The 23,555-nt window shown below is 43.0% G+C and overlaps 1 protein-coding gene and 2 pseudogenes across 2 annotated transcripts; 2 read left to right on the top strand and 1 right to left on the bottom strand.

Annotated features, from left to right (window-relative positions):
- Positions 1-2,176: 2,176 nt before the first annotated feature.
- Positions 2,177-7,575, bottom strand: LOC127776184 (uncharacterized). Of its 2 annotated transcripts, XM_052302537.1 has the most exons (9): positions 4,545-7,575; positions 4,268-4,419; positions 4,113-4,184; positions 3,867-4,019; positions 3,628-3,791; positions 3,403-3,550; positions 2,887-3,009; positions 2,678-2,765; positions 2,177-2,588 (listed from the first exon to the last, which is right to left on the bottom strand). In XM_052302537.1, exons 1-9 carry the CDS (start codon positions 7,285-7,287, stop codon positions 2,410-2,412), a joined length of 3,822 nt encoding a protein of 1,273 aa, XP_052158497.1. In that variant the 5' UTR covers positions 7,288-7,575; the 3' UTR covers positions 2,177-2,409. The 2 variants fall into 2 exon arrangements, 1 of the variants encoding a protein (XP_052158497.1); XR_008018111.1 differs by lacking the exons at positions 2,177-2,588; positions 2,678-2,765; positions 2,887-3,009 and having other exon boundaries at positions 3,628-3,730.
- An 11,340-nt stretch (positions 7,576-18,915) lies between these two features.
- Positions 18,916-21,510, top strand: LOC127775495 (receptor homology region, transmembrane domain- and RING domain-containing protein 6-like; annotated as a pseudogene).
- An 894-nt stretch (positions 21,511-22,404) lies between these two features.
- Positions 22,405-22,540, top strand: LOC127778159 (U1 spliceosomal RNA; annotated as a pseudogene).
- Positions 22,541-23,555: the final 1,015 nt, after the last annotated feature.

Below are 23,555 nucleotides of genomic sequence, written 5' to 3'. Positions count from 1 at the left end.
GATATATATATATATACTAAAAATAGGTAGTCATATAGAGTAATAGATTAACTTGTTCTGACGAAGGGAATATGAGATAGTACTAGCTTATAGTAGGCATATGCAAAACTACATTCGTCCCAATATAAGTGCAGTTGTGAGTTTTCGTGTCCAACATTTAACCGTCTGTCTTATTTAAAAAAATTAAAACAAATTGTCACAAATAAAGTATTGTTCATGTTTTATCATATTATAGCAATAAAAATACTAACTATATTTTTTAAAAATAAGAACGGTTTAATGTTGGACATGAAAATCTACGACTGTACTTATATTGGGATTTATGTAGTACTTCTTTTTTTTCAAATGGAAATAGTTTTAGCATTTTCAACTACTCCCTTCGGTTCCAAAATATAATAATTTTGTCTATATATTTGGACTGTCATATTTTAGAACGAAGAAGGTGGTATATTTCAAGTATAAAATGTTTTAAAACTTCTAAGCACTTTAGGGCTTATTCAGTTTGAAAGAATTTCAAACCATATGAATAGAAAAATAGAGAAATATGCCCACTTCAATATAGGAACTTTCCAAGATGTTTGAGTGGATTAAAAGTTATCTATGTTTTTTTTATCTAGAACTTATAGGAAAGGAAAATTTTCTTTGATTTTTCTATACTTACATTCCTACAAACCAAATGGTACTTATAAGAATTAATCCTTACAAATCCAAATCTTTGTTTTCCTCCAAACCGAACAAGAACTAAATATTCCCTGACATTGGAAGTACGCTTGTCTTTGTTGTGGGTTATAACCCAAAGTGTTTTTTTAGGTCTAAATGTTTCTTAAAAAAATATTTTAGATATTAACAACGGAAGTGATAAACAAAATCCCTAAAGTTTAACATTGAGGTCCCGTTCTTTTCTCCAAGAAGACTTGGATTAATATTAATATTTTTGTGGTACGCTTTTCAAACTGTTAAACAGTGTATTTCGTGCGAAAACTTTCTATATGAAAGTTGCTCTAAAATATCATATTAATCTATTTTTCAAGTTTGTAATAATTTAAACTCAATCAATCGTACATTAATACCACCTCGTTTTGCGTAAAAACTTTAATCTTCATCTTCAGGAGAAAAGAACACCACCTGAATTCTTCAGAGTATAATCCGTAGAGCCTTATTGGTTGCTCATATTTTCTAATAAGCCAAGATGGCTTATTAGAGAATAAGAGTTAATTTATAGGTAAAACTTTTATTTATTTATCCGTAACGACTTAAAAGCCAATGCTAAAAAGAAATTACGTGAAAACATGTTAAAATCAACTTCAAATTCAAGATTTAAAATTTAAAAATTGGCTTTTGCTTTGGCTTCTTAGGCCAACCAATGGGACTCATAGAATGGAGCAAGGTTGTTTCATATTCTTCAGTGTTATGTTGTATAATCGAAGTTATTTGATCTATACTTCCTTGTTTTTTGCAGGTATGTCTGAAACGACTTCTACTAATATCAAGAATATATAAAGAAGTATCAAATATTACTAACTGTCTATGACTCTTGGCAATGGACCTGATAAATACCGTTAAACGGAGCGAGTAAATTGTTGTTTGACACACAGTTAATTCCGCGACGTGCTGTCTCGGTCACAAGACCACGGAACAAACAAAACAAGAAAGCTGTGTAATAGTAAACCAATAACTCTAGTACTAGTTGCTGGATCCTGGGTCGCTCTCTTGACTGGGACACTAGCCAAGCCGGTTTATCTGTCAGTGTCAAACGAGTCACATTCCTCGGCCACAATTTGATTCTGACGGCGTGTCACCATTCACCAACATCCAGTCGTCTTGGCAGCTTAGCGTGACCAGGAGTTCAATTAGGCCACTGTCACGTTCTTATCAAGTGCCCAAATCCAGGCCGAGACGTCACCATAATTAGGGCCGTGTCTCACTTTGCCAGATTAGCTACAGATCGAAAACTGCATGGCCCCAGAAAAATGGTCCGTTCTGGATTACGTCGACGTAGAGCAAGTTAATTTGTGATGTTGCTCTTAACTGACACTACTTCGACATTAGCTCGGTTGATTTCAAGCTTGACACGTTATTAATTTTTGTGCCCGAGGCGATAGCCGTGCAGGTCCAAAACTGCATTTCGCTTCGTCCTCTTCAGGCATAATCAAATCAGCATTACCACAGAGGAAACTAACTAATACGCCAACCATTGCCATGCATCGTCCTTTTGAAAAGCGTCACAACCTCACAGGAAGGATCAAGCATTCGTCATCATCTCTATAGGCATTACCATTTTTTTCTCTTCTTATCTTTTTTACCTTATTCATGTACAGACTAGTACAGAGCAAGCCATGGCTCCCTTCCAAGATTTTGTACAGGAGACAGGCCGCAGAACAGGAGGTTGAGGGGGCAAAATTTTTTTTTCTATTTCTGAGGTTGCGCCTTGGTAGAGGGGGTTGCCATGGCCCGTAGCCTCTTGCCAACCTCCGTGAAGCTCGGTCTTTCTGACGGTTCCGACGACCAGCATTGCTCCATCAGTGACCTCCACCGAGGGTCGCATGACTCGGGCACCGGAGGGCGCAGGGTGTTGTTTACAATCCCGCCTGGTTGTAGAACGCGAAAAGTTCAGCAACAAGAATGGCATTGGATTTAATTAAGGGATGTGGATTATGTAAAGAAGTAGCATGCGTACCTATGATGGCGCCATAATGCAATTCGGCATAAGGCTCTTCACCAGTGAGCAGCTCCCACATTACAATTCCGAAGGAGAAAACATCGACCTGCAAGAAAAGCATATGAAGTTTCAGTCAAAAAAAGGCAAAGCATATGAAAGGTGACTTTGGAAAAGAGAGCGCATGTCAAGTGGCGGCGCAAGGAATGTGGGTGTGGTCACTGGCAAACCTTTTCAGAAACAAGGCTGCTGCTTCCATTCAACAGCTCCGGGGCCATCCAAGGAAGTGTTCCTCGCACCCCACCAGATATTAGCGTCTGGCATTTAACTTTCGACAAGCCCAAATCACCAACCTACAAAAAGAGAAGCAGTTACTACAAAATGGCAGCAATTCATGCCTTTGCGCGCAAGGCAGATGTTTAATGTCTTCACTATAAGTACAACCAACTGTCCTCTAAATATCTACTCATTTACACCCTAAATGCAGCAATAGAAGACATCTCTGATGTGCCTAAGAGTACAACTTTGTTTCAGACATCCAAATCACTTGGGGATTCTTTGTCTTTAGCAACACATTGCTTCTGTAACATAAAACCACATTTTCTTTTTCTGATAAAGGAAACACCTTATTCTCTTTGTCAAGAACATATGATAACAGTATAACTTGAATAACGATTGATTTGATTAATTTTTAGCACTTACAAAACAAGCAGAGAAAAGTGATGCGAATAGCGAAGAGATTTCACCTTGCATATAGGGTGCTGAGGATCTCTTAGATTGACAAGCAGATTATCACTCTTTAGGTCAAAGTGTACAATGTTCTTCTCATGCAAATACTCCATACCAAACGCAACATCCATTGCAATCAGGAGACGCCTACGCCGATCAAATATCCTGAAGGCAGAAGAAAATAGAATTATATGCATCACAACATGGTAAGTGATAAGTATGGCACTGAACAGCTACTATACTTTTCATGTCTTTGCAATGCTTGTCGAAGAGAACCATTAGCCATGTATTCAGTTACTGTTGCAACAGATCCACCTGGTCCATCCAGTACAACACCATAGAAAGCTACAACATTCGGATGGTGCAATGATGCAAGCTTGTCAGCTTCATTCCAGAAATCAGTTCTCTACAAGCACAGGCAAATTTACAACATGACAAACTTAACAATAGATGAAAAAGATTCAGTATGTTAGGTGCAGACCATCCGCTCTTGCTCAGATGCCTTCCCAGCAAAGCATCGATCATTGATCCTTTTTATAGCAACATCGGAACCTCTCCATTTTCCATGGTAAACAGTACCAAAGGTTCCAGAACCCAGTTCCCGCAATTCTTCTAGATCACTATTCTTTATTATCTGGAATTAACAGTAGTGAAAAAATAAGGGTGAATTATTTGCCTGCAAACAAAAGTTTACATGAAACAATTTTAGATTGCAGCTGTCACCAACCTGAAGATTATCAATATCATCTAAAACTTTAACTCCTTGGCTTGTTTTGTCTGATTGATTGTTCACCGCATCCTGAACAAAGCAAAGAAAGGAATTTGTAACCACTCAAACCACAAAGAGTTATAACAGGAAGGAAAGAAATAAACACCGCCCACCTCCAATTTTGGATCAATTACAGCTCCTTGTTTATCTGTGTGATCACCAGAGAATACGGTTGGTTTTTCAGGGAAAGGTGACTGAAGGACAGATGCTGCCACACCCTCAGCAACAGCTTGTAACTGTCGCTTAATAGTTTCTTCTCCGTATCCTTTTTGAAGACAAAAGTAAAAAGGGGGCAAACAATCATGCTTAGTCAGTTTCAGTTTTAAGATGATCAGATGGTTAATACAGTACAACTGACCAAATCATATAAGATGAAAAAGAGAATAAAACCTTTGCTCATTTGAGAGGGTTCAGGATAGATGTCCTTAAAAGTGCGGTCCTGGATGAGTGGAAGATTGCCTTCTTCTAAGAGTGTAGCAGCATTTGAACTGTTGAAGGCAAGCCCATGGCCTTCCACATATGGATCTCCAGAAACAGCAGGCTCCTTAGCCAACTTATTCAGTCTTGGAGGCGCTACAGAAGCATTTCCCACTGCATTCCAAGGATCCTGATTTGAGAATAGAGAATCTGTGTAAGCTGGATCACGTGTGGATTCCACACTATCAATACCAGCGGTCGCCTGCAGTGGAATTTGACTGTTGCCATTAGGGGGAGCGGAAACCACATGATTCAGCATTTCCGCAGGTCGCAGTGGAGAATGCTCAACAGGAACCTGAACACCAGCACTAGTAGGTCTTGCAAGAAATCTTTCGTTAGAAATATGTGGTTTGGCAGGTACACCAAGGTTGTTTGAGACAGGCACATTCTGTAACACATTTAGCTGGTGGCCTATCTCAGAATGAAGATGTTGTGAATCAAAAGCTGAAGATGACTGTTCAGTATGTCTCACAAGATTGTCCTCAGCTGGTGCAGAAAAGGCATTAGTAATACCCAAATGATAACCTCCAGCTTGAGACTTGTAGATGGAACCACCACCAATATTCACATGCGATGGCTTCTCAAGTTTTCCATCACCAATAGCACCATGTGGACTGGCAGGCTTTCCTTGCACACTAGATTCTGGAGGGGCAATAGGTCCCAAATGAACTCCTTGCATCTGTGCATTGATAGCTCTGACATAATCATGGGGAAGATCATGGCCATATTCTCTAAATGGGTCTGGTACCTGATTATTTGAATTCTTAAATGCACTAGCATCTATCCCTTGTGGATTGCTAATAACTCCATTTACTGGTATCAGTGATGGTTGCATGCTATAAGAATTCTGCTGTTGATGCTGGTACATGACAGGATCTTCAGTACGGGGCTGTGGTGGATTCCCCGCAAATGCTAGTCTGGAAGTAACCCTGGTGTTTGGAACCAATCCACTAGCATCTGGAAATGATGTTGGCTGGAGTACATGATTGTTTGCAGCAAAGTTTTGTTCAGTTTGCATCATCCCTGCCGTGACCTCAGATCTTGGCTCTACTATGTAATTAGCAGGAGTTCCTGCGGTTGCACCTGGAATATGTTGTTTGGTAACATTCTCTTGATGGAGGCTGTAAAACACTGGAGCAGCATCAGGATTGTTCACTCCATGTGGAGTGCCCTGCTCTTGGATCATGTTGTCCGAATGAGCATGAGGCAGTGCTTTCTGGCACATTGTGCAATCATCATACCTCAATGCAGGCATGGTAGCCGAGCTAATCACCATTGGAATTGTACCTGAGGTTGTCACCAACGGCGTGCTCGCTGAACTTGTCATTACTGTCTGGACGCCATATCTGTGTGCATCACTAGTCTGCAAATGCACAGGAGGCAAAGGAGGAAGCTGTGACAGTGGCTGTAGCACCCTGTAACTCTGATCACCTGTAGCTTGCATTGGCCTTGTGTTATGAACGTTCTCTAAAACAGGTTCTGAAGCTGGAGAAGCTGGCTTCATGGTGCCGACTTGAGCGGCAGAGGTTGGCATGGAGTTCGTCACCGGAATGCTGGGCATATATGGGCTCATTTGCACAGGAACAAAATTGACAGATTGGGGCACACCATGCACACCCAATTGCTGCGCATTGATGTATTGGACTTGCTGTGGCTCCCTGAACGACTGCGCCATCTGTGGAATGTATGAAGCAACTTGAGGCTGCTGCTGATGCTGCTGCTGCTGTGGTGCATAAGAGGCAACTTGTGGTTGTTGATGCGGCGCATAAGAAGCAACTTGTGGCGGCTGATGCGATGGCGCGTAAGAGGCAACTTGATGCGGCTGCGGCGGCAATGGCTCTGTTCTAACCATGATATGATTTTGTGCCTGGATACCCATCGCCGGAGATGAAGCTGTCACGGCACTGAATCCCAAGGAGTCCGGGAAGGCGCCAGGGTATTTGTTCCCACCTGAATACAGATATTCCGGCGGAAGCGAAGGCGGCGGCACGGCAGCCTGCGGCGACATACCTTCGACGGCACCGCCGTGCTCGGAGGCCTCGGAGTTGTGCGCCGATGACCCAGCGCTGGCGACGCTCTCCTTCCGCCGCATGGCCGCGACGGACTCCGCGGAGACGCAGTTGATGGCGTCGATGTAGCGCTGCCCCGACTCGTCGACGGCGGCGGCGAGGTGCGACCCGGAGCCGGACGCCCCCGCGGCGGCCGCCTCGCTCCCGGAGGCCGGGAAGAGGAACACCCGGAGCTTGGCGGAGCCGTCGGGCGCGGCGGCGGCCAGCTTCTCGTACTCCTCCATCATGTTCTCGTAGTCCTCCGTGCAGGACACGGAGATGAGCGAGTCGAGGTCCTCACCGGGGAGCTGGTACTTGACGAGCACCCCGCCGCCGCCGCCGCCGCCGGCTCCCCCCGCGTCGTCCACCGCCTCCACCTTCCTCATGAGCTCCCCGAACGAGGCGACGCGCGGCACGGAGATGAGCCGCATCTGCCCGCCGACGTAGCGCAGCGCCCCGTCCCCTTGCCTCGGCGCGATCCGCCCCCCGAAGCTGCACAGCAGCTTCACCTTCCCCGCCCCCGCCTCCTCCTCCGCCGCCGCCCCAGTCCTCGCGCTCGGGCTACTCGGATCCCCCACTCCCATCCCCACCCCCCTGCTCCCCGCCATCGCCCTAGGGCTCAGCCTCACCACGCAAGCCACCACCACCAACACAACCGAACTCACCACACCGCACCACTGCGCCACCACCTCCAGGACTCGCCAAAACAACAGCAGCAGCAACAAATTCCTCCGGCGGCGGCGGCGGTGGCGGCGGCGCGGGGAATTTGGGAATCGGCGGTGGGCGGCGGTTGTGGTGGTGGAGGTGGGGGGATAAGTTCGGAATTCCTCCTCCTCCTGCTCGGTGCGGATTCGCGTCCAATCCGCGGGGTTTCGCTCGCTGTGCGCCGTTGGAGAGAGCACGGGGCGCGTGCGTGGCGTGGCGCCGCTGCCTTTATATTCGAGCCGAGACGAGACGAGTCAAGCGCCGCGATTAGATCGGAGCGAGTGACGTTTCGACCCTGTTTGGATTGACCTATGTTTGACATTAATTATAAATATTAAATGTAGATTATTAATAAACTTATTTATAATTTTTAATTAATTCACGATATGAATCTATTAAGGCTAATTAATTCATGATTAGTCTATATGATGCTACAGGAAATATTTTATAATTATAGATTAATTAGGCTTAAAAAATTTATCTCGTAAATTAGTTTTCATTTATATAATAGTTTTGTAAGTAGTCTATATTTAATACTCTAAATAAATATCTAAATATATAGACTAAACTTAAGTCCTGGATCCAAACACCGAGCGGGCCTAATTATGCTTAATTAGGCTCGGTGACGTGGGCGTCCATCCGACCGTCGGATCTCGTTATCCCGGGGAATTTTAGATCTGGAAATATCTAGTGCTACTGCTATTGCTGAGATGCTGACATGGTGGGGCCCACCAGGGGTGGGGTCAGTAGGGGCTTTAGTACTTTGGGTGGTGGTGTTGTCCACGTGGCCCGGGGTATGGTATGGTTGTGTTGACTTTTCTTTGTTCCCAGTCTCTCGTGGGCCGACATGCTATGGCCATGTTGGAGTAAAGAATGGAGAGATGTGGATGAGAAAAAAAGGATCGCGTTATTCGTGTATTCTACTCCATGGAGAGGAAGATGATACTGTTTCGTTACTATAGATTATAAAACAAAAGCACCGGCAATGAATGCATCATTGTGTAGTCTTTTGGTCTCTGACACTCCAAATTTCTTACTCCACACATGTATACGTACAGTACATCGGCGCGAATGGCCGTGATCTCCATCAATACTTTGGAGATCTTGAAAGCTCAAACATGACGAAATCCGTTGTCTACTCCCTTCGTCAAAACAATCAATCTAGGAGGGGTCACACCCCTCCTAAGACAATATATATGGACAGTGGACATAGGGATGCCCACATACATTAACCTAGGAGGGGTCATATCCTCTCCTAGATTGATTCTTTTTGGGACGGAGGGAGTAGTAGTTAGGCTGGCCTATCTTCTCCAGTTTGCCCACACTCTCCTGTCTTCAAGTGAGAAGCAAATAGTACGCACAACAACCAAAATGCATCCACAGGTGATACCCTGCCACTTAGAGCATCTCCAACAGCTTCTCTACTCAGCTCTCCAAGCTAAAAATTTGGCAAATAAACCAAAAACACTTCTCCAACAGACTCTCTATTCAACTCTTCAAGCTAATTGCCTCTCCATCCAAGTCCACCCACTGGCTAATATTGGCCAGCCTCCTAGGCTGGCTATCCCATCTCCAGCCCTTCTCTACTCGTGCTACTCTTCTCCCTCCAGTTCCGTCGTTGTCGCGCCCAACCACCGCCATCCCGTTGTCGTCGCGTCCGACCGCCGCCGCCATTTTCAACCCAATCGTGGATTTTATGCTGTCATATTTGTACTCTTTTTTCTATTAGCCTTTGTTTGGCAAGCTGCTGTAAGTTTTCGATGAATCTTTACTACTCTGTCTGCCAAATTGAATCATGTATTCATTCTAAAAAAATTCGAAAAATGGATAAGAGCCGAGAAGTCTTATATTATGAACCTTTGATTCTAAAATTCAAATTCTTCTACATTGAATGTATAGCTGCAGCAATAAATTTGGATCAGCCTTTCTACTCCCTGCATCTACGCTGAGCATATATCTTTAGGTAACTGCACAATACCTAACCTAATTTATTGATAAGAGTGCTTATTATAAATCAATTCTTGCAGTTTTTTTCAAAAATTGATTTTTGCATTTTTAGGTGTCAAAATAAACAAAACCCATACTAGTGGATTTGTGTGGTAAGAAAAAACGGTTAATCTATTCCTTAAAAAAAATCTTGGAGATTATGTAATGCTTACTCTCAAACTTTTTGTTTATATAGTAGTGATATTCTTTGTTTCCCTCTTTATCTTTGGATTCTTATCTAATGATCTAGGACGTAATCTTGGGCGTGACGAGTAAAAATCCAAAATTTTTTCTTACAAATTGGATTTGTTTCATACATTTATCTACGAGAAAATCCGTTGTATAAATTACTATATTAGTAATATAGTAAGCAATTATTATATAAATTAGTTATTAGATTAGCTATAGATAAATTGGAGCTAGCGGTGGGCCATACTATTAAACTTGCTCTTAGTAAACAGGCAAGTACTAATCATCACAGAAAGGAGACAATCACCACATGATTACAAGCAGAAGTACTCCTAGGGACACTTAAAAAAAGGCATTATCCTAGAGAGCGCCTAGCTTTGCCCTTTTCACGGTCAAACAAGTGGCCCGGGCGCCCGGCCAGGGGCCTCTGCACTGGCGCTGCACACCACCTGGGACCTCGCGCGACGCCCGACGACGCGTGGCCGCACGACACCGCGCGACGGGAGCGCGCCATGGCGCGCCGTGACAAGGCGTTCGGTGCGCACGGGCGCGACGCGAGCTTTGGTAGCTGGTGGAAAAAGTGCTTCGGCGCGAAGGCAAGGGCGGAGGAGAGGGCGCGTGTCCGCGCGGGGTAAGCGGACGTGTAGCGGCATGGGAGGATATGGGTGGGATGACATGTCGATGGGTGGGCGTGGATACGTGGAGCGTGGTTGGATTGGATGGATAGCCGGAAAAACGGACGGGGTAGTCCGCGCCGGACAAGTTGGAGTACTGTGTAGGTTAGGCTGTTTTATGTAGCAGTACTCTACTCCGTCCGTCCAAAAAATAAATTTAATGCTGATTCGTTATACTATAATGTATCGTATATAGTATTAGAGTAGTTTTCTATAGGGCAGAGGAAATACTAAACAACATGTTTGTTGTAAAATAGTTTATAGATAAATTGATTTAAAAATTATATTAATTTATATTTTTAAGTTTTTATACATTAAATCGGTACTGCTTCGTTTTGGGTGTAACAGGGAAAGTGTTACCTGGCGAACACAGCCCGACGGGCTACGGCTTCCGGAAGTAGCTGTAGGGTCCAGTGTTTTTGCTTCCCGAGGTGTGCTCTTGATTATAATAATACTGCGTGTTTGGTGGCTCAGCCAGCCCAGGCCATTCTTGGAAACTTGGAGACGTGGTGCAAACGGGTAAAGATCGATTTGCGAGGTTTCCTCGTTTGGTTGATCATGATGTTTTCCGCCGTAAAGTGATGCGTAGCAAATGGGTTTTACCGCTCCGGTCGCTGTTGTTTTTTGTATTCAGATCTCTTTTTTCGTTTTCTCACTTCGAAGAGGAAAGAAACATCCATTGTGGTTGCTTCCAAGTTCCCAGTAGACGTCTCAGTGGACAGCTAGCTTCTGTGCCAGAACTAGCACGGTGGAGACTGACGTCACTAGTGACAACACCGGAAATTTAATGATAGAGGCGATTGTCATCATTAATTTTAACTTATATATGGCACTCTAATTTAATTAAGAGATAACACGTGCAATATATTATCTTTAGCTCATAAACTTCAAAATCTTCTTAATTTGACTAGCTCTCACGCTATTTCACTTTCTCTTTCTACTTCTTTTAAAGATTATGTAGAGATTACCTCTCTTACATGAGAAGTGGCTTATCCTCTCTCTACTTACTTTTCTTCTTCATCTTATCATCTAATTCTATGTGGTACTTCCAGGAGCAACATATGAGTCCTTATAGTACGTGCTCTAATGCTGTGTTAGGAATATGGAGTCCCGCACGAAAAATGGAACAGTCTATTAATACGTGATTAATTAAGTGTTAACTAATTATATTTTGAAAATGGATCAGTATGATTTTTTTAAAGCAATGTTCCTATTTTTTTTTTACAAAAACCACGTCGTTTTTTTGTAGTTTTAAAAGCGTGCACGCAGCTCGTTGGGGAGTTGGGAATGCAAACACACGAACACAGCCTAAGGGCCTGATTGGGGAGCTTCGGCTGCGACAGCTTCTCCCAGAATAAAAAAACTACCCCAAACAGTCTAGTTTTTTTTGTTGTCTAGATTCTCGAAAGTTGTAGTTGTAGAATTCACAAAATGAACTAGAAGCCAGAAACTCGGTTTTTCCAGATTCTCATAAGTTGATTATCAACTACTAGGTACTTCTCAGAATTTTAAACTTCCCAGACAAGCTCTAAGTAATGGTATCAATGTAGTGCCTGCAATAAATCTGGTGTGTTTACTTCACGTCAAAATTGAAAGTTTGATTGAAATTGAAACGATGTGACAGAAAAGTTGAAAGTTTATGTGTGTAGGAAAGTTTTGATGTGATGAAAAAGTTAAAAGTTTAAAGAAAAAGTTTAGATCTAAACAAGGGCCAAGTTGGCAAGTACCAAAAACGGGAGACGGTGGCCCGGTGCACAATCTGGAAAAAGGCTGCGTCATCGGCCTAGGCTGAATCCTGTTTATCCTGGTCCCAGCCTCCCGGAGCCCAGGGACACGGCACAACATGCCAAAAACCGGCCGACCTCACACCACCCACCGCCAAGTCACTCCCCAGTCCCCAGGCCGATCGAGATTACGTGCTACTCGTAGAATTCCATTTTCTCGCACTTTTTCCCCATTTTCCAAACCACTTAAACTAACCAACCCTGTATATTAGACAAAACGATCTCGTCGCTTTTTTAACTGGAAGCTCCGCTTTTGGACTCGGGGCGCCGACCAGGACCAGCGCGTGGAGCCTGCCGTAGGCGGCGGTGCCTCGCTTTTCATACGCGCGCGGCGCGGAGACGGTTGAAACGGATGAGGCTTCACCGCTTTCGGGCGTGCAGAATCCGTGGTCGGCCACACCCACCGGAGAAGCAGCGTGCGCGGACGCTCTCGATATCACAGGAGGCGATCGCGAGGGGTTTTCCGGGTGAATTCACGTGGTTTCGGCCCGGGGGAGTTGTGGCCTGGCCCATGCAAAGCTGTCTTTACTGGGCCTTGTGGACCGTATGAATCTTACCAACATCTCGAACTCTAGTTCTAGACTCTTTTTTTTTTTCCCGAACATGCGAGAGATCTGCGTATCATTTCATTACATAAGGAATAAAAGGTCGAACTAGCAAAGACAAAAACACGCACCAACACACCCACTAAAAACACACGTACACAAAAAAAAAAAAACACACCCACAAATGCCCCCCTCTCAGGGTTTCTTGGGCAACGGCTCTTGGAGCTTAGAAGCTCCTGTCATACACCATAGCATACCCTCATTGGTAATGGATAAAACCACATCCGCCATGGATTGGAACCGGTGCAGTTGCTAGTGTAACTGCAACTTAAGCAGTTACACTAGCACTGCATGATAACAAATCAATGGCTCAGATCAATACATCACTGTACCACATGTATACTGTAGCCAAAAAAATGTTTTACGTGTTTTGTAGCAACGCAGTTGGATGAAAATACAAATGGTCTAGATTGCTTGCAGTCCTTATTGTGCAGTTGTAGTAACAGCTGCACTTGATCTCAATCCGTCCGCCATGACCTGTTTGGAATGGACAAAAAGTCCAATTTGCTTTTCCTCTTTTCATTCTTCCTCCCCCTTATCGGCGTTGATGTTGTTTTTCACTATTGTTCGGCTATGTCTGAATGAGTTTTATTACTCTTGATATAAAGATGCTTAATCTTTTGCGTATTAGTCTAATATGCATTACTTTCTCTATCTCAAAATGTAGATATTTTTAAGATTGATACGTGTATTAAAAAAGTATGCGAGAATGATAGGAGAAAGTGTGTGATTGGTTGAAAAGAGAAATTAGGTGGAGAACAATGGTTGTGATTGGTTGAGATGAGAAGATATATTCATTTTAAGATGAGACACTGTGCTATAAATAGTTACATTTTAAAACGGAGGAAGTACTCAACTATAGCCTGAGATTGATTTCACTCCCTGCATCGTAAAACCAGTTGCGACATCTCCCTTACTATATGACCTGCATGTCCTTCTCGTCTGAGTGTTCGCGGTTGAGGGACGCCAATCAAACTTGGCCCATAGATGAGGGAGGAAAAATGAACATATTCCTTTTTGGCTCTCCTGCACCAACACGAAAGAGTTCACGTTCCACGTACTTAGATGGGATGCAATTTCGGCCTATCAAAATAGGCCCAAAATGAATTCACCAGACAAACTGGAACTGTTTGTTTTTTGCTACCACAGCTCCCAGAAATGGCTACAACAGTGTTTGTGAAGTGCCTCTGAAGTAGTATCACTTGCATAGTTTTCCTTTGATTCAGATACAACAACACAACGCACAAATTTCTACATCAAATGTTTGGTACAGAATAAAGGAGACAGAGATAGCTCACACTCTCACACTGTTATTGATTTCTCGGAAGCAGCTACTAGAAATCTTTCGTGTTGGCACGATCGATCATTCTTAGCCAAATATGTCGAAGTTGACAACCATCTGACCCGATGAAAACTCTGGAGACAATCTTGCCTGAATAATGCACATGCCGTCGTACTATACCTCCAATCAATACTGGCTTTACCCACCTCACTGAAACTTTCAGCGAAATGGGTTGTTGGGACAAATGACATCGTCGAAAGCAACATGACACTTTTCTTCAGATCAACTTGTGAAACGGCAGGTCTGGATTCTGAACAGGGGACAGAAATGAATTGCCGTGAATTTGGTTGCTGCTGTAGTCCAGGGTTAATTATCTGCACCATGAGTTTCTCGTAAGGAACTTTCAGAAATCATTTATACCAAGGTTGTGTTTAGTTCACACCAAAATTGGAACGATGCAACAGAAAAGTTGAAAGTTTATGTGTATAGGAAAATTTTGATGGAATAAAAAAGGTTGAAAGTTTGAAAAAAATCCTTTGAAACTAAACACGGCGCAAAGTACAGTGTGTTCTCATGCCATCATGCGACTCAAATGCGCCAGCAACCATCAGCATCGAAGACGGTTGTCCTTGTGCAACTATTGACAGTTTCTGAAGAAGTTCAGCACTTCAGGTTGATGCCTCCATCGATCCTCAGTTCAGCCCTGGCACTTGCATATACTGTCTCCGTCTCAGAAAAACTACATCCCCTCCTAATATAATGAATCTGTATAAAAGTTTATCCAAATTCGTTCCTTATCTAGATTACTTGCTCAGATCTCTCCTAGGTTAAATTTTTTTGGGACGGAGAGAGTGTAACGTCCCGCCTCTTCCAGGCCAGGCCCACTTACATCTGACAGCTTTTATAGGTCATAAACTGCCCTCACATACCAACATAATTCTTTTCTGCACACTTTATCCTCACTCATGCCTAATAAAATGAATCTGGATAAGAGTTTATCCAAATTCGTTCCTTGTATAGTCATGCCTAATACAATGAATCTAGATAAGAGTTTATCCAAATTCATTTCTTATCTAGTCATGCCTAATACAATAAATCTGGATAAGAGTTTATCCAAATTCGTTTCTTGTCTAGATTCCTTGTTCAGATCTCTCCTAGGTTGAGTTTTTTCTTGGGACGGAGAGAGTGTAACGTCCCACCTCTCCCAGGCCGGGCCCACTTACATCTGGCAGCTTTTATAGGTCATATACTGCCCTCACAGACCAACACAAGTCTTTTCTGCACACTTTGTCCTCACTCATGCGTACTCGGGAAGTGAATTTGGATAAGAGTTTATCCAAATTCGTTCCTTATCTAGATTCCTTGTTCAGATCCCTCCTAGGTTGAGTTTTTTTTAGGACGGAGGAAGTGTAACGTCCTGCCTCTCCCAGGCCGGGTGCACTTACATCTGGCAGCTTTTATATGTCATAGACTGCTCTTATAGACCAACACAAGTCTTTTCTGTACATTTTGTCCTCACTCACGCGCACTCGGGAAGTTTCCGATCAGTCACAACTTATTTATATGAGTATTCTATTAATCCTATTAAACCCTAAACCGGGATGTCACAGGGAGTACTTCACAACTTCAGCTATCTATCAGCATTGCATGTGTCTGACATGCCTCGGATACTAATAGCTCACTCATGTATAGAACTTTTTTTTTTTTGAGAACTCTCGTGTATAGATCTTGAAACGATTTCTAATAGAATCACAGGCTCAGAGATCTACTTCCAGTTCACATGCAGCATATCCGTAGGATTTTGTCAGACATTAAAATACATGATCATTAACAATGCCATTATTGGCAAATCATATCCTTTTAATCTCTTCTGAATTATATATATAAAAAAAACAGGAGATCACGATCTCCAGCACAGGCGGCGAAAGCAACACGCGCGAATCGGAGTAAAACGTAAACGATTGCAGTTTGCAGGAGAACCGAAGTGTTGGCCGCTTGGCTATGCGTGTAGCCCTCTGCTCGGCGCAGCGAATCACACGCGTTGCGTGTGTGCTATAGGAGTCGGAGTAGAACTCTACTCTACTCAGGTTGTGGGTAGTTTCTGAAAAAAGTTGTAAAGAAAGTTATTTAGAATAATGTTTAAGTCGATTCTTGAAAATATAAATCATGAATAACTCTTCAGTTGTTGAGTTTGAAAATGTAAAAATTATATGAATAAATTTGTCTTGGAAAATACTTTCATAAAAGTATACATATATCACTTTTCAATGAATATTTTTATAGAAACAAGAAGTCAAAAGTTGTGTTTTGGAGACCGTGTCGATGTTTTAAACGAGTACATTTATAAGTATAGAGGAAGTATGTCACAACTACTATCATATTGCTATATTTATAGACTAATATAGTTTTTTTAATAACTTATTTTTTTTTAATAAAAAGAGCACAAAACGATGCGGGGTTTGGTATGGAGTTTGGACAGCAGCGGCGGCAGCAACAGTGAGATGCATGGGCCGGATTAGCAGAGGTGGGGCACAGCGGCTCAGCTCTCCTGAATGATGATGGCTGATGATGAGATAGAGACGATGAGAGGCATGAATTAATGGCAGCGTGGCATGTCCGGCCGCTGCTACCCGGAAGCTTCCTCGAAGGTCGCCAGTAGCCAAGAAACCGACGTGGCGTTACTGCACCATGTGTCCTACACGCAGACAAGAGTTCGTTGCCGGTTTGCAGCTGCTGCTACACGCCCTCTGCACCATCGCAAACTATGCTTGCTGGGCCAGCATTCGCTGTGGGCACACTGTGCCCGTACCATTTCATCACAAATACCAAATTCTCGAGTTCTCCTCGCCCTGTCCCAAAAATATCTTTATATTTCCCTAGAGGCTTTTGATAGGAGGCTTTCTGTTTTCTCGAGGTAGTATTTTCCTTAAATTTATCATAAAATTTTATCTAAAATTATATAATGACGGTTTGACAAACTCAGCCACGCTATAAAGTTATAGAATGACATCGACAGGAGCGATGAGAGAACACAAGCAGCGGCACGAGTCAATATGGCTTTCTCCTCATGTGGAAGGATAGCCACCACAGTGTGCTCACTGCTGCCGCCTTCAGGTGGTTCCTTCCCTTGACCTACACACGCCGAGGTGAAGTAGACCATCATGTTGAGGAGGAAAGCCGTCAATGGGTATTACTTTGGCAAGGATCCACAAGTTTCACGTCGCAGTTGTGAAAATAAAAGACGGGACTAAAGCTATAGCCGAGAATAATAGGAACCACATCGTGGGTTGGCACGCATCCAGCAATGATGGCAAGATCTGGGCAAGCGGTTCTATCTTTTTTGTTTCTTTTCTCGATAGTTTAACATCGATCATTGACGATATTGTGTGTGAGATTTGATCAGCGCAAGGATCGGTCAATATGCATCTTACAGTCCACTGCATAAAAACGACGACTATCATTTATTGTTTTTAATTTATTAAGTTGTGATTAAAAACTAATAGTGGTTTGATATACAACCTTTATAACCAAGTGGCTATTTTCTTGAAGCAAAATCCAGGATAATTTTCATTACTTAAGAAAAATGATATTCCACACTAACAAGGCTATAGACAGACTTAGGCCCCTTTGATTCAAAGAAAATTCATAGGATTTTAGAGGATTTCACTAATATAAGAATTTTTCCTATATAGCCATTTGACTCAAAGATATGAATTCTATAAAATTCTATGAAATTCCTATGATATGTCTACTGCTATGCAAGTTTTGAAGGAAAACTAACATGAGGTTACTTTCCTCTGAGTTTTTAAATCTCTTCTAATTCATGCGGTTCAATCAAACGGTCATTTCTGTGTTTTTTCTATGTTTTGCAATCCTCTAATTTACACTTACATTCATATCAAAATCCTGTGTTTTCCCTATTCCTACGTTTTCTCAATCCTATTATTCAAAGGGTTTGTTGGAACCATGCCACCCTAATTTTACAAAATTTGAGATATGCCACCCGTGTCTCAATGACATGTAGGACCCACATGAGTCAATGACATATGAGTCAGGGTGGCATATCACAAATTTTGGAAAATTTATGTGGCATGGTTCAAATTTTTCCTTATTCAAATGGGCGCTTATAGTAGTATAGTACTCCCTCTGTCCCATATAAAATCCTATCCTAACATCCCTAGATAAAATTAGCAGATTGTGCAAATTACCAAAATGTCCCGTATTATTGAAAAATGCAGTAATAGTGATAGGTAGTTAAAGTGTATTAAAGAAATAAAATTTCTCGTTTTATCTGCTAATGGTAGATAGTATGGTAGAAATTGGTTTTTAGGGACAAAATTCAAACTTTAAAAATTGATTTTTTTTTAAGAATGGAGGGAATCTGATCTGCTACTACTACAGTATAGTTGTAGGAGTAGGGTTTACATTACCGATTAACCACTAAATTTCGAGCCCCATCGACATTACGGTTTGCGATAAATTTCGATCGGTTTTCGATAAATTTCTACTGAATTTTGATCAAATCTACTGTATAACCTTAGAAATTCTAATTAAAACCTAATTTCGAGCCATATCAAAACGTTAAAATTTCACAGAATTTTATCGGTTTTCGTCGGAATTGTGAATCCTCGGTAGATCAGTGGTCCCGTCAGACAGGGTAGACGAATGAGCCCCAATAATTCCATTCTGCCCAGTGGATTTCGTTCCCATCCCCCCCGTGGGCCCCACCAGTATCCCCCTCCCAATCTCACGAGGTGGTTCAGCACTTGGGTCCCCATCGTTTGGCCTATTTCCTAATAAGCCAAAACGGCTTATTAGGAAATAAAAATGAATTTGTGGGTAGAACTTTTATAAATATGTTCTTTGTGACTTAAAAGTCAATGTTGAAAAAGAAACTACGTTGAAAATATCTCAAAATCAATCTCAAAATTAAGCTTGAAAATTTAAATTTTAGCTTTTTTTTTAGCTTATTAGGCCATCCGATGGGAGCCTTGAGCTCGCGCCTCGCCTCACCACTCCACTCCACTCCGCGACAGTTAAAAAGCATCGCGAGAAGCCGCAAATAAATCCACCACGCGAGAAGAAGAAGAACAACAACAACAAGAAGAGAGGCGCAATCCAATCGAAGAAGATGGAGGAGCGCTACTCGTACCACCCGCTGCTTCTCCTCCTCCACCTTCTCCCACAAATGGCCGCCGACCATGCTGCTTTCCCCGCCCTCGCTAGATTTCTTGCCCGCAAGCGCACTCGCAGTTAGAAAAAACCACCTCCTCCTCCTTCTTCTTCTTGTTTTGGTTGTTCTTGTTGTTGCTGTTGCTGTGGTTGGTGCGGCGAGGTTTGTGGTGGGGGTGAGCAGCTGCGATTGCGATGGTGATCATGGCGGCGATGCTGCCCGGGGTGGAGTGCGCGCGGCGGCGGCGGCTCCGGCAGGGAGGGGGAGCTGGGGCGGATGCGGCGGCGGCTGGCGGAGGTACGAGGCGGTCGTCGTTCTGCGTGCACGCGGCCGGGCATGGTGGTGGTCAGACATGTGGCGGCGCCGCCGCGAATCATTCCGGCAAGGTATGCACGACGGATTGATCGAATGATTGATTTGTTCGATTTGATTGGTTGATCGATGAGATGAATTGGTTGGGGGATTGGGATTTGCAGCAGAGGAGTAGTGTGATGGAGCTCATCCATGGGTGGTCGCTGGACAGCAATGCCCGGGAGGCGAAGGAGCGGCTGGACCAGAAGCTGAGGAGCCAGAGGGAATCCGTCATCAAGAGGTTAACTGATGATGATGATGCAAAGATCGAATCAATTTCTGAATAGACGAAAGATGGATTTCAAAATTTCGCTGAATTGTGTTCGTCGTTTCGTTTCGTTTCGTTTCTGCAGGCATCACAGCACGGGAAGCATCAAGCTGAACAGAGGCGCCAGCGGCGGCGGCGGAGGGGGCGGGAGATCGATGGCGACGGCGGCGATGGGGGTGCAGAGGGAGGTGTACTCGACGAAAGGGGTGATGCGGCGGCTGATGCGGTGGAGCCGGCTGCGGTGGGACGCGGCGGAGCAGGCGGAGTGCGCCGTGTGCCTGGACGAGTTCGCCGCCGGCGACGTCCTGGCCCACCTCCCCTGCGGCCACCGCTTCCACTGGGCCTGCGCGCTCCCCTGGCTCGAGGCCGGCGCCGCCCCTCGCTCCTGCCCATTCTGCCGCGCCGCCGTCGACACGCCGCCGCCGCCGCCGCCGCCGGCGTGCTCGTCCTAGCCATGCCATTGCCGTGCTCTGTACAGTGGAAACTTGGCATGAAAAAAATGTGCAGCAAAGGTGCTTTATTTTATTTACTTTTTTTTTTTGTTCATGTTATGTTCTATTACCATTTCAGTTTAGTGTTTCTGCGAGCAAATCAATCAGTGAGCCTTGTTAATAACTTTGGTGGCGATCTGTGTGTATCTCACATGATCATCTGATCAAAGAGAAAAAAATTGGTAATCCAGATTAAGCACCTGGATTATTGGTTTGCAGAGAAGATATATAAATAGTGAGATGTTGAAGTATTGATTTTTCGTATCACGCCGGGTGTAGTTCCAAATTATTCTTCAAACTTTAAACTTTTTTATTACATCAAAATTTTCCTACACACAAACTTCCAACTATTCCGTCACATCATTTTAATTTCAATCAATCTTCTAATTTTAGTGTGAACTAAACACTGATAGATGTCAGATATTATTTCATGCCTTAGGAAGTGATATTATTTCTGTTGATAGATGTCAGATATGTGTGACCAGTTCTACTGAGAGTACTGACATGAAGAAGTCATCAACTGGTAAGTGACCACAAATTGACTCCGTTCTTTGGACAAATATCCCGTCCACCTATATTAAACTGGCCTGCTGACCTCACATAATCATCATCTCGGGCTTTGCTTGGCGTCATCAGGCTGTAAAAAATTCTACTTGAATTAAGGATTCCATCAAGCTCGCCACTGATCATGCCGGACCAACTCTTATCATCTTCTTGGTTCATCAAGATGTATAAAATTCCACTTGAGCTAATTATGTCTGTTATTTTCAGCTCTCTTTTGATTTTTTTCCACTGATCATTTACTTCCAGGCTTATAAAAATATGATTACTATAAAGATTTTCTTCTATTGTATTGTCTAACCAACTTATTTTGAGAGGATCATCTAAACAACTTGTTGTAGCTATTTACAAAGTTTATGTTTTATAATATTGATTTACCATGTTCAAATATGGCCCAAGGATTCCACCAAGCTTGCAACTGATCATGCCGGACCAACACTTTATTATCATCTTCTTGGTATAGGAACAAGGCATAATTCTTCCATAACCAAAAACAATATCCATGTCCCAATCCTCCTAGATCTGATACCGAAAGCTTCAACATAACAATGTGTGTTATGACCACATAGATACTGTACATGAAGAAGTGGACGGTGTCACACGGTGGCTCCCCAATGGCCCAATGTTTACTTGCAACTTTATCTCGCTCCTTCTTCTCATGGCACATTCTGATATAGCGACACCTCCAGATTTTATGGCGCATCAATTCAGCGAGCACGTCGCTGCCAAGCTAGCATTCCTTTCTCACCGTCACAATGAAGGCCTAGCCTCGTTTGAAAATTGAAACAAACTATACTACTTGATTAGAAGAATAAAATATTTTTATAAATGAACTTCATAAATAACTTATTCCATCCGTCCCAAAATATAACAATTTTTGGATGCGATATGTTCCATCTAACCAAAAGTTATTATATTTTGAGACGGAGTTATTAATAAATAGTAACTTAAAACAAGTCGTGTGAGCAATGCAGTATAAGATTTTTTTAATAAAACATAATTTTAAAAAAGCAGAGCTCCGTAATAATTAAATGAAGTAGATGAAAAACAGTTAAACAAGAGGCCTGTTCACTTTGATGCCATTTTCAACCTTACCAAATTTTAGCAATATTTTGGTAGGATTCTTATATACCTATTTTTTTAACAACTTTACTAAATTTGGTAAGGTTTTCCTCTTCTACACCATTACTTGCTGAAAGCTACACACAAACCACAACGCGTAAAGGCTAGTAGAAATGCATTAATAGATCAGAAGATGACTTTACTAATGTGGTGCACAAATGTGGGAGAATCTCTGGACCTATCGTCTCCAAAGCCACATAAATATGCTCTTATCATCTCTGAACTGATGGAAACCTTTTGCCACCAAAAGGCACCAAAAGGGCTAGCTAATTACCAAAAAGAAGTCAATAATGCAATAAGATTTTTTTTTTTTGAAACATAGGATATATAGGACAAGTGTTAATGGGGTAATGGTCCTACTTGGCAAACGAATCTGGGCCCATCAGAGACACTGGGCTTTCCTCTTTCTGAATCGGACTAATCAGCCGCTGGTTTTGAGACGCAAAACAGCTTTTGATTAGTACCACATCGAAAGTTTGAGCGGATTAGGGTGGGTCGCTGGGTATATAAGCAGGGTGAGGGCTACCTTACAAGGCACTTACCTGGACGGGGTCGATGGGTGATCAAGAAGATCCATGGCCTGGATCAATGGCCTACATTGCACTTGGTAGGCGTGGGAGAGTGGACGTCGTAATTTGTGGTAGAGGGGTACGCGTTCGCGCGGCCCCTGCCAAACTTTTTAACTCAAATATTTGTTGAAGTAGTAATTATTTGCCAAGCTTTTCAAATTCAAATATATGTTGAAGTGATTATTTCTCTCTTTGCAATTCTGATATTTGTTGAAGTGGTTTTACACTTTGCAATTCGAATAGCAATTGAATCATTGTTGAAGAATTAGTTTCACACTAAGTAACTCAATTCAAATAATTAGCAATCAAAGAATTAGTTTCACACTTTGTAATTCAGATAGTGGAGTAGAAGTGATCTTGAAGGGGATCTTATTAAGTCAATTCTTAATAAGCTATCTAGAAGTGATCTTATTTGGAGCTTATCAAAGGCGATAGGTTATCTGGGGAAAAAAACAGATTAAAAAGTGCTCTCATTATCTTGTAAAGATATCAATTTGAAACTGAGTACGCACTAGATCAAAACTTATACTGTAGATTAATTATTCTAATTCCTATCTATATTTATTTTTGAAACAATTCGCACAAGATAGTGCGATGTTTCTATTGATAGAGCAGGAATAAAATACAAATCTATAATCCTGGGAGACTATAGACAATAAAAAGGAAAAATAAAACCGCACCACATGTCTACGTCTGATCCTACTGCTAAACAAGCACGCAACACCCCTGAGGAATGGGTCTTCTGAAACGACGCCTCCAAGAAGGAAACAACGCCAGTAGCGCCGTCGCCGCTTGTCTTAAGAGGACGTGGTTTTCACCCAAAAAACCCATTAGGAGAGGAAAAAACACATCAACATCCCAAGAGAAAAGCGGCGCCCACAGGCGTCACTGCTACCGGCCCGAAGGCTAGGCCTTCGCCCGTTGTTTTGCTCTCCCGCACCAAAGAATGCATGTCAGCTTCAGTGGAACTACTAGCAAATCCCCTTCGACGTGCAACCACCGTGCTAACGCCTTGCCGCCGGCTGGCCATCAAAAAAGAGTCTCGACCTCCGTTGTGCTTCCACTCCATCCACATGGTTGAGTTGGAGAGGGAGAGGATGAGAGAGAAGGATGGAT

Source organism: Oryza glaberrima, chromosome 6, assembly GCF_000147395.1.
Source record: "Oryza glaberrima chromosome 6, OglaRS2, whole genome shotgun sequence".
NCBI classification, from domain to species: Eukaryota; Viridiplantae; Streptophyta; class Magnoliopsida; order Poales; family Poaceae; genus Oryza; species Oryza glaberrima.
The sequence above is the reverse complement of the archived record's forward strand: the minus strand, read 5'-3'. Positions and strand labels throughout refer to the sequence as shown.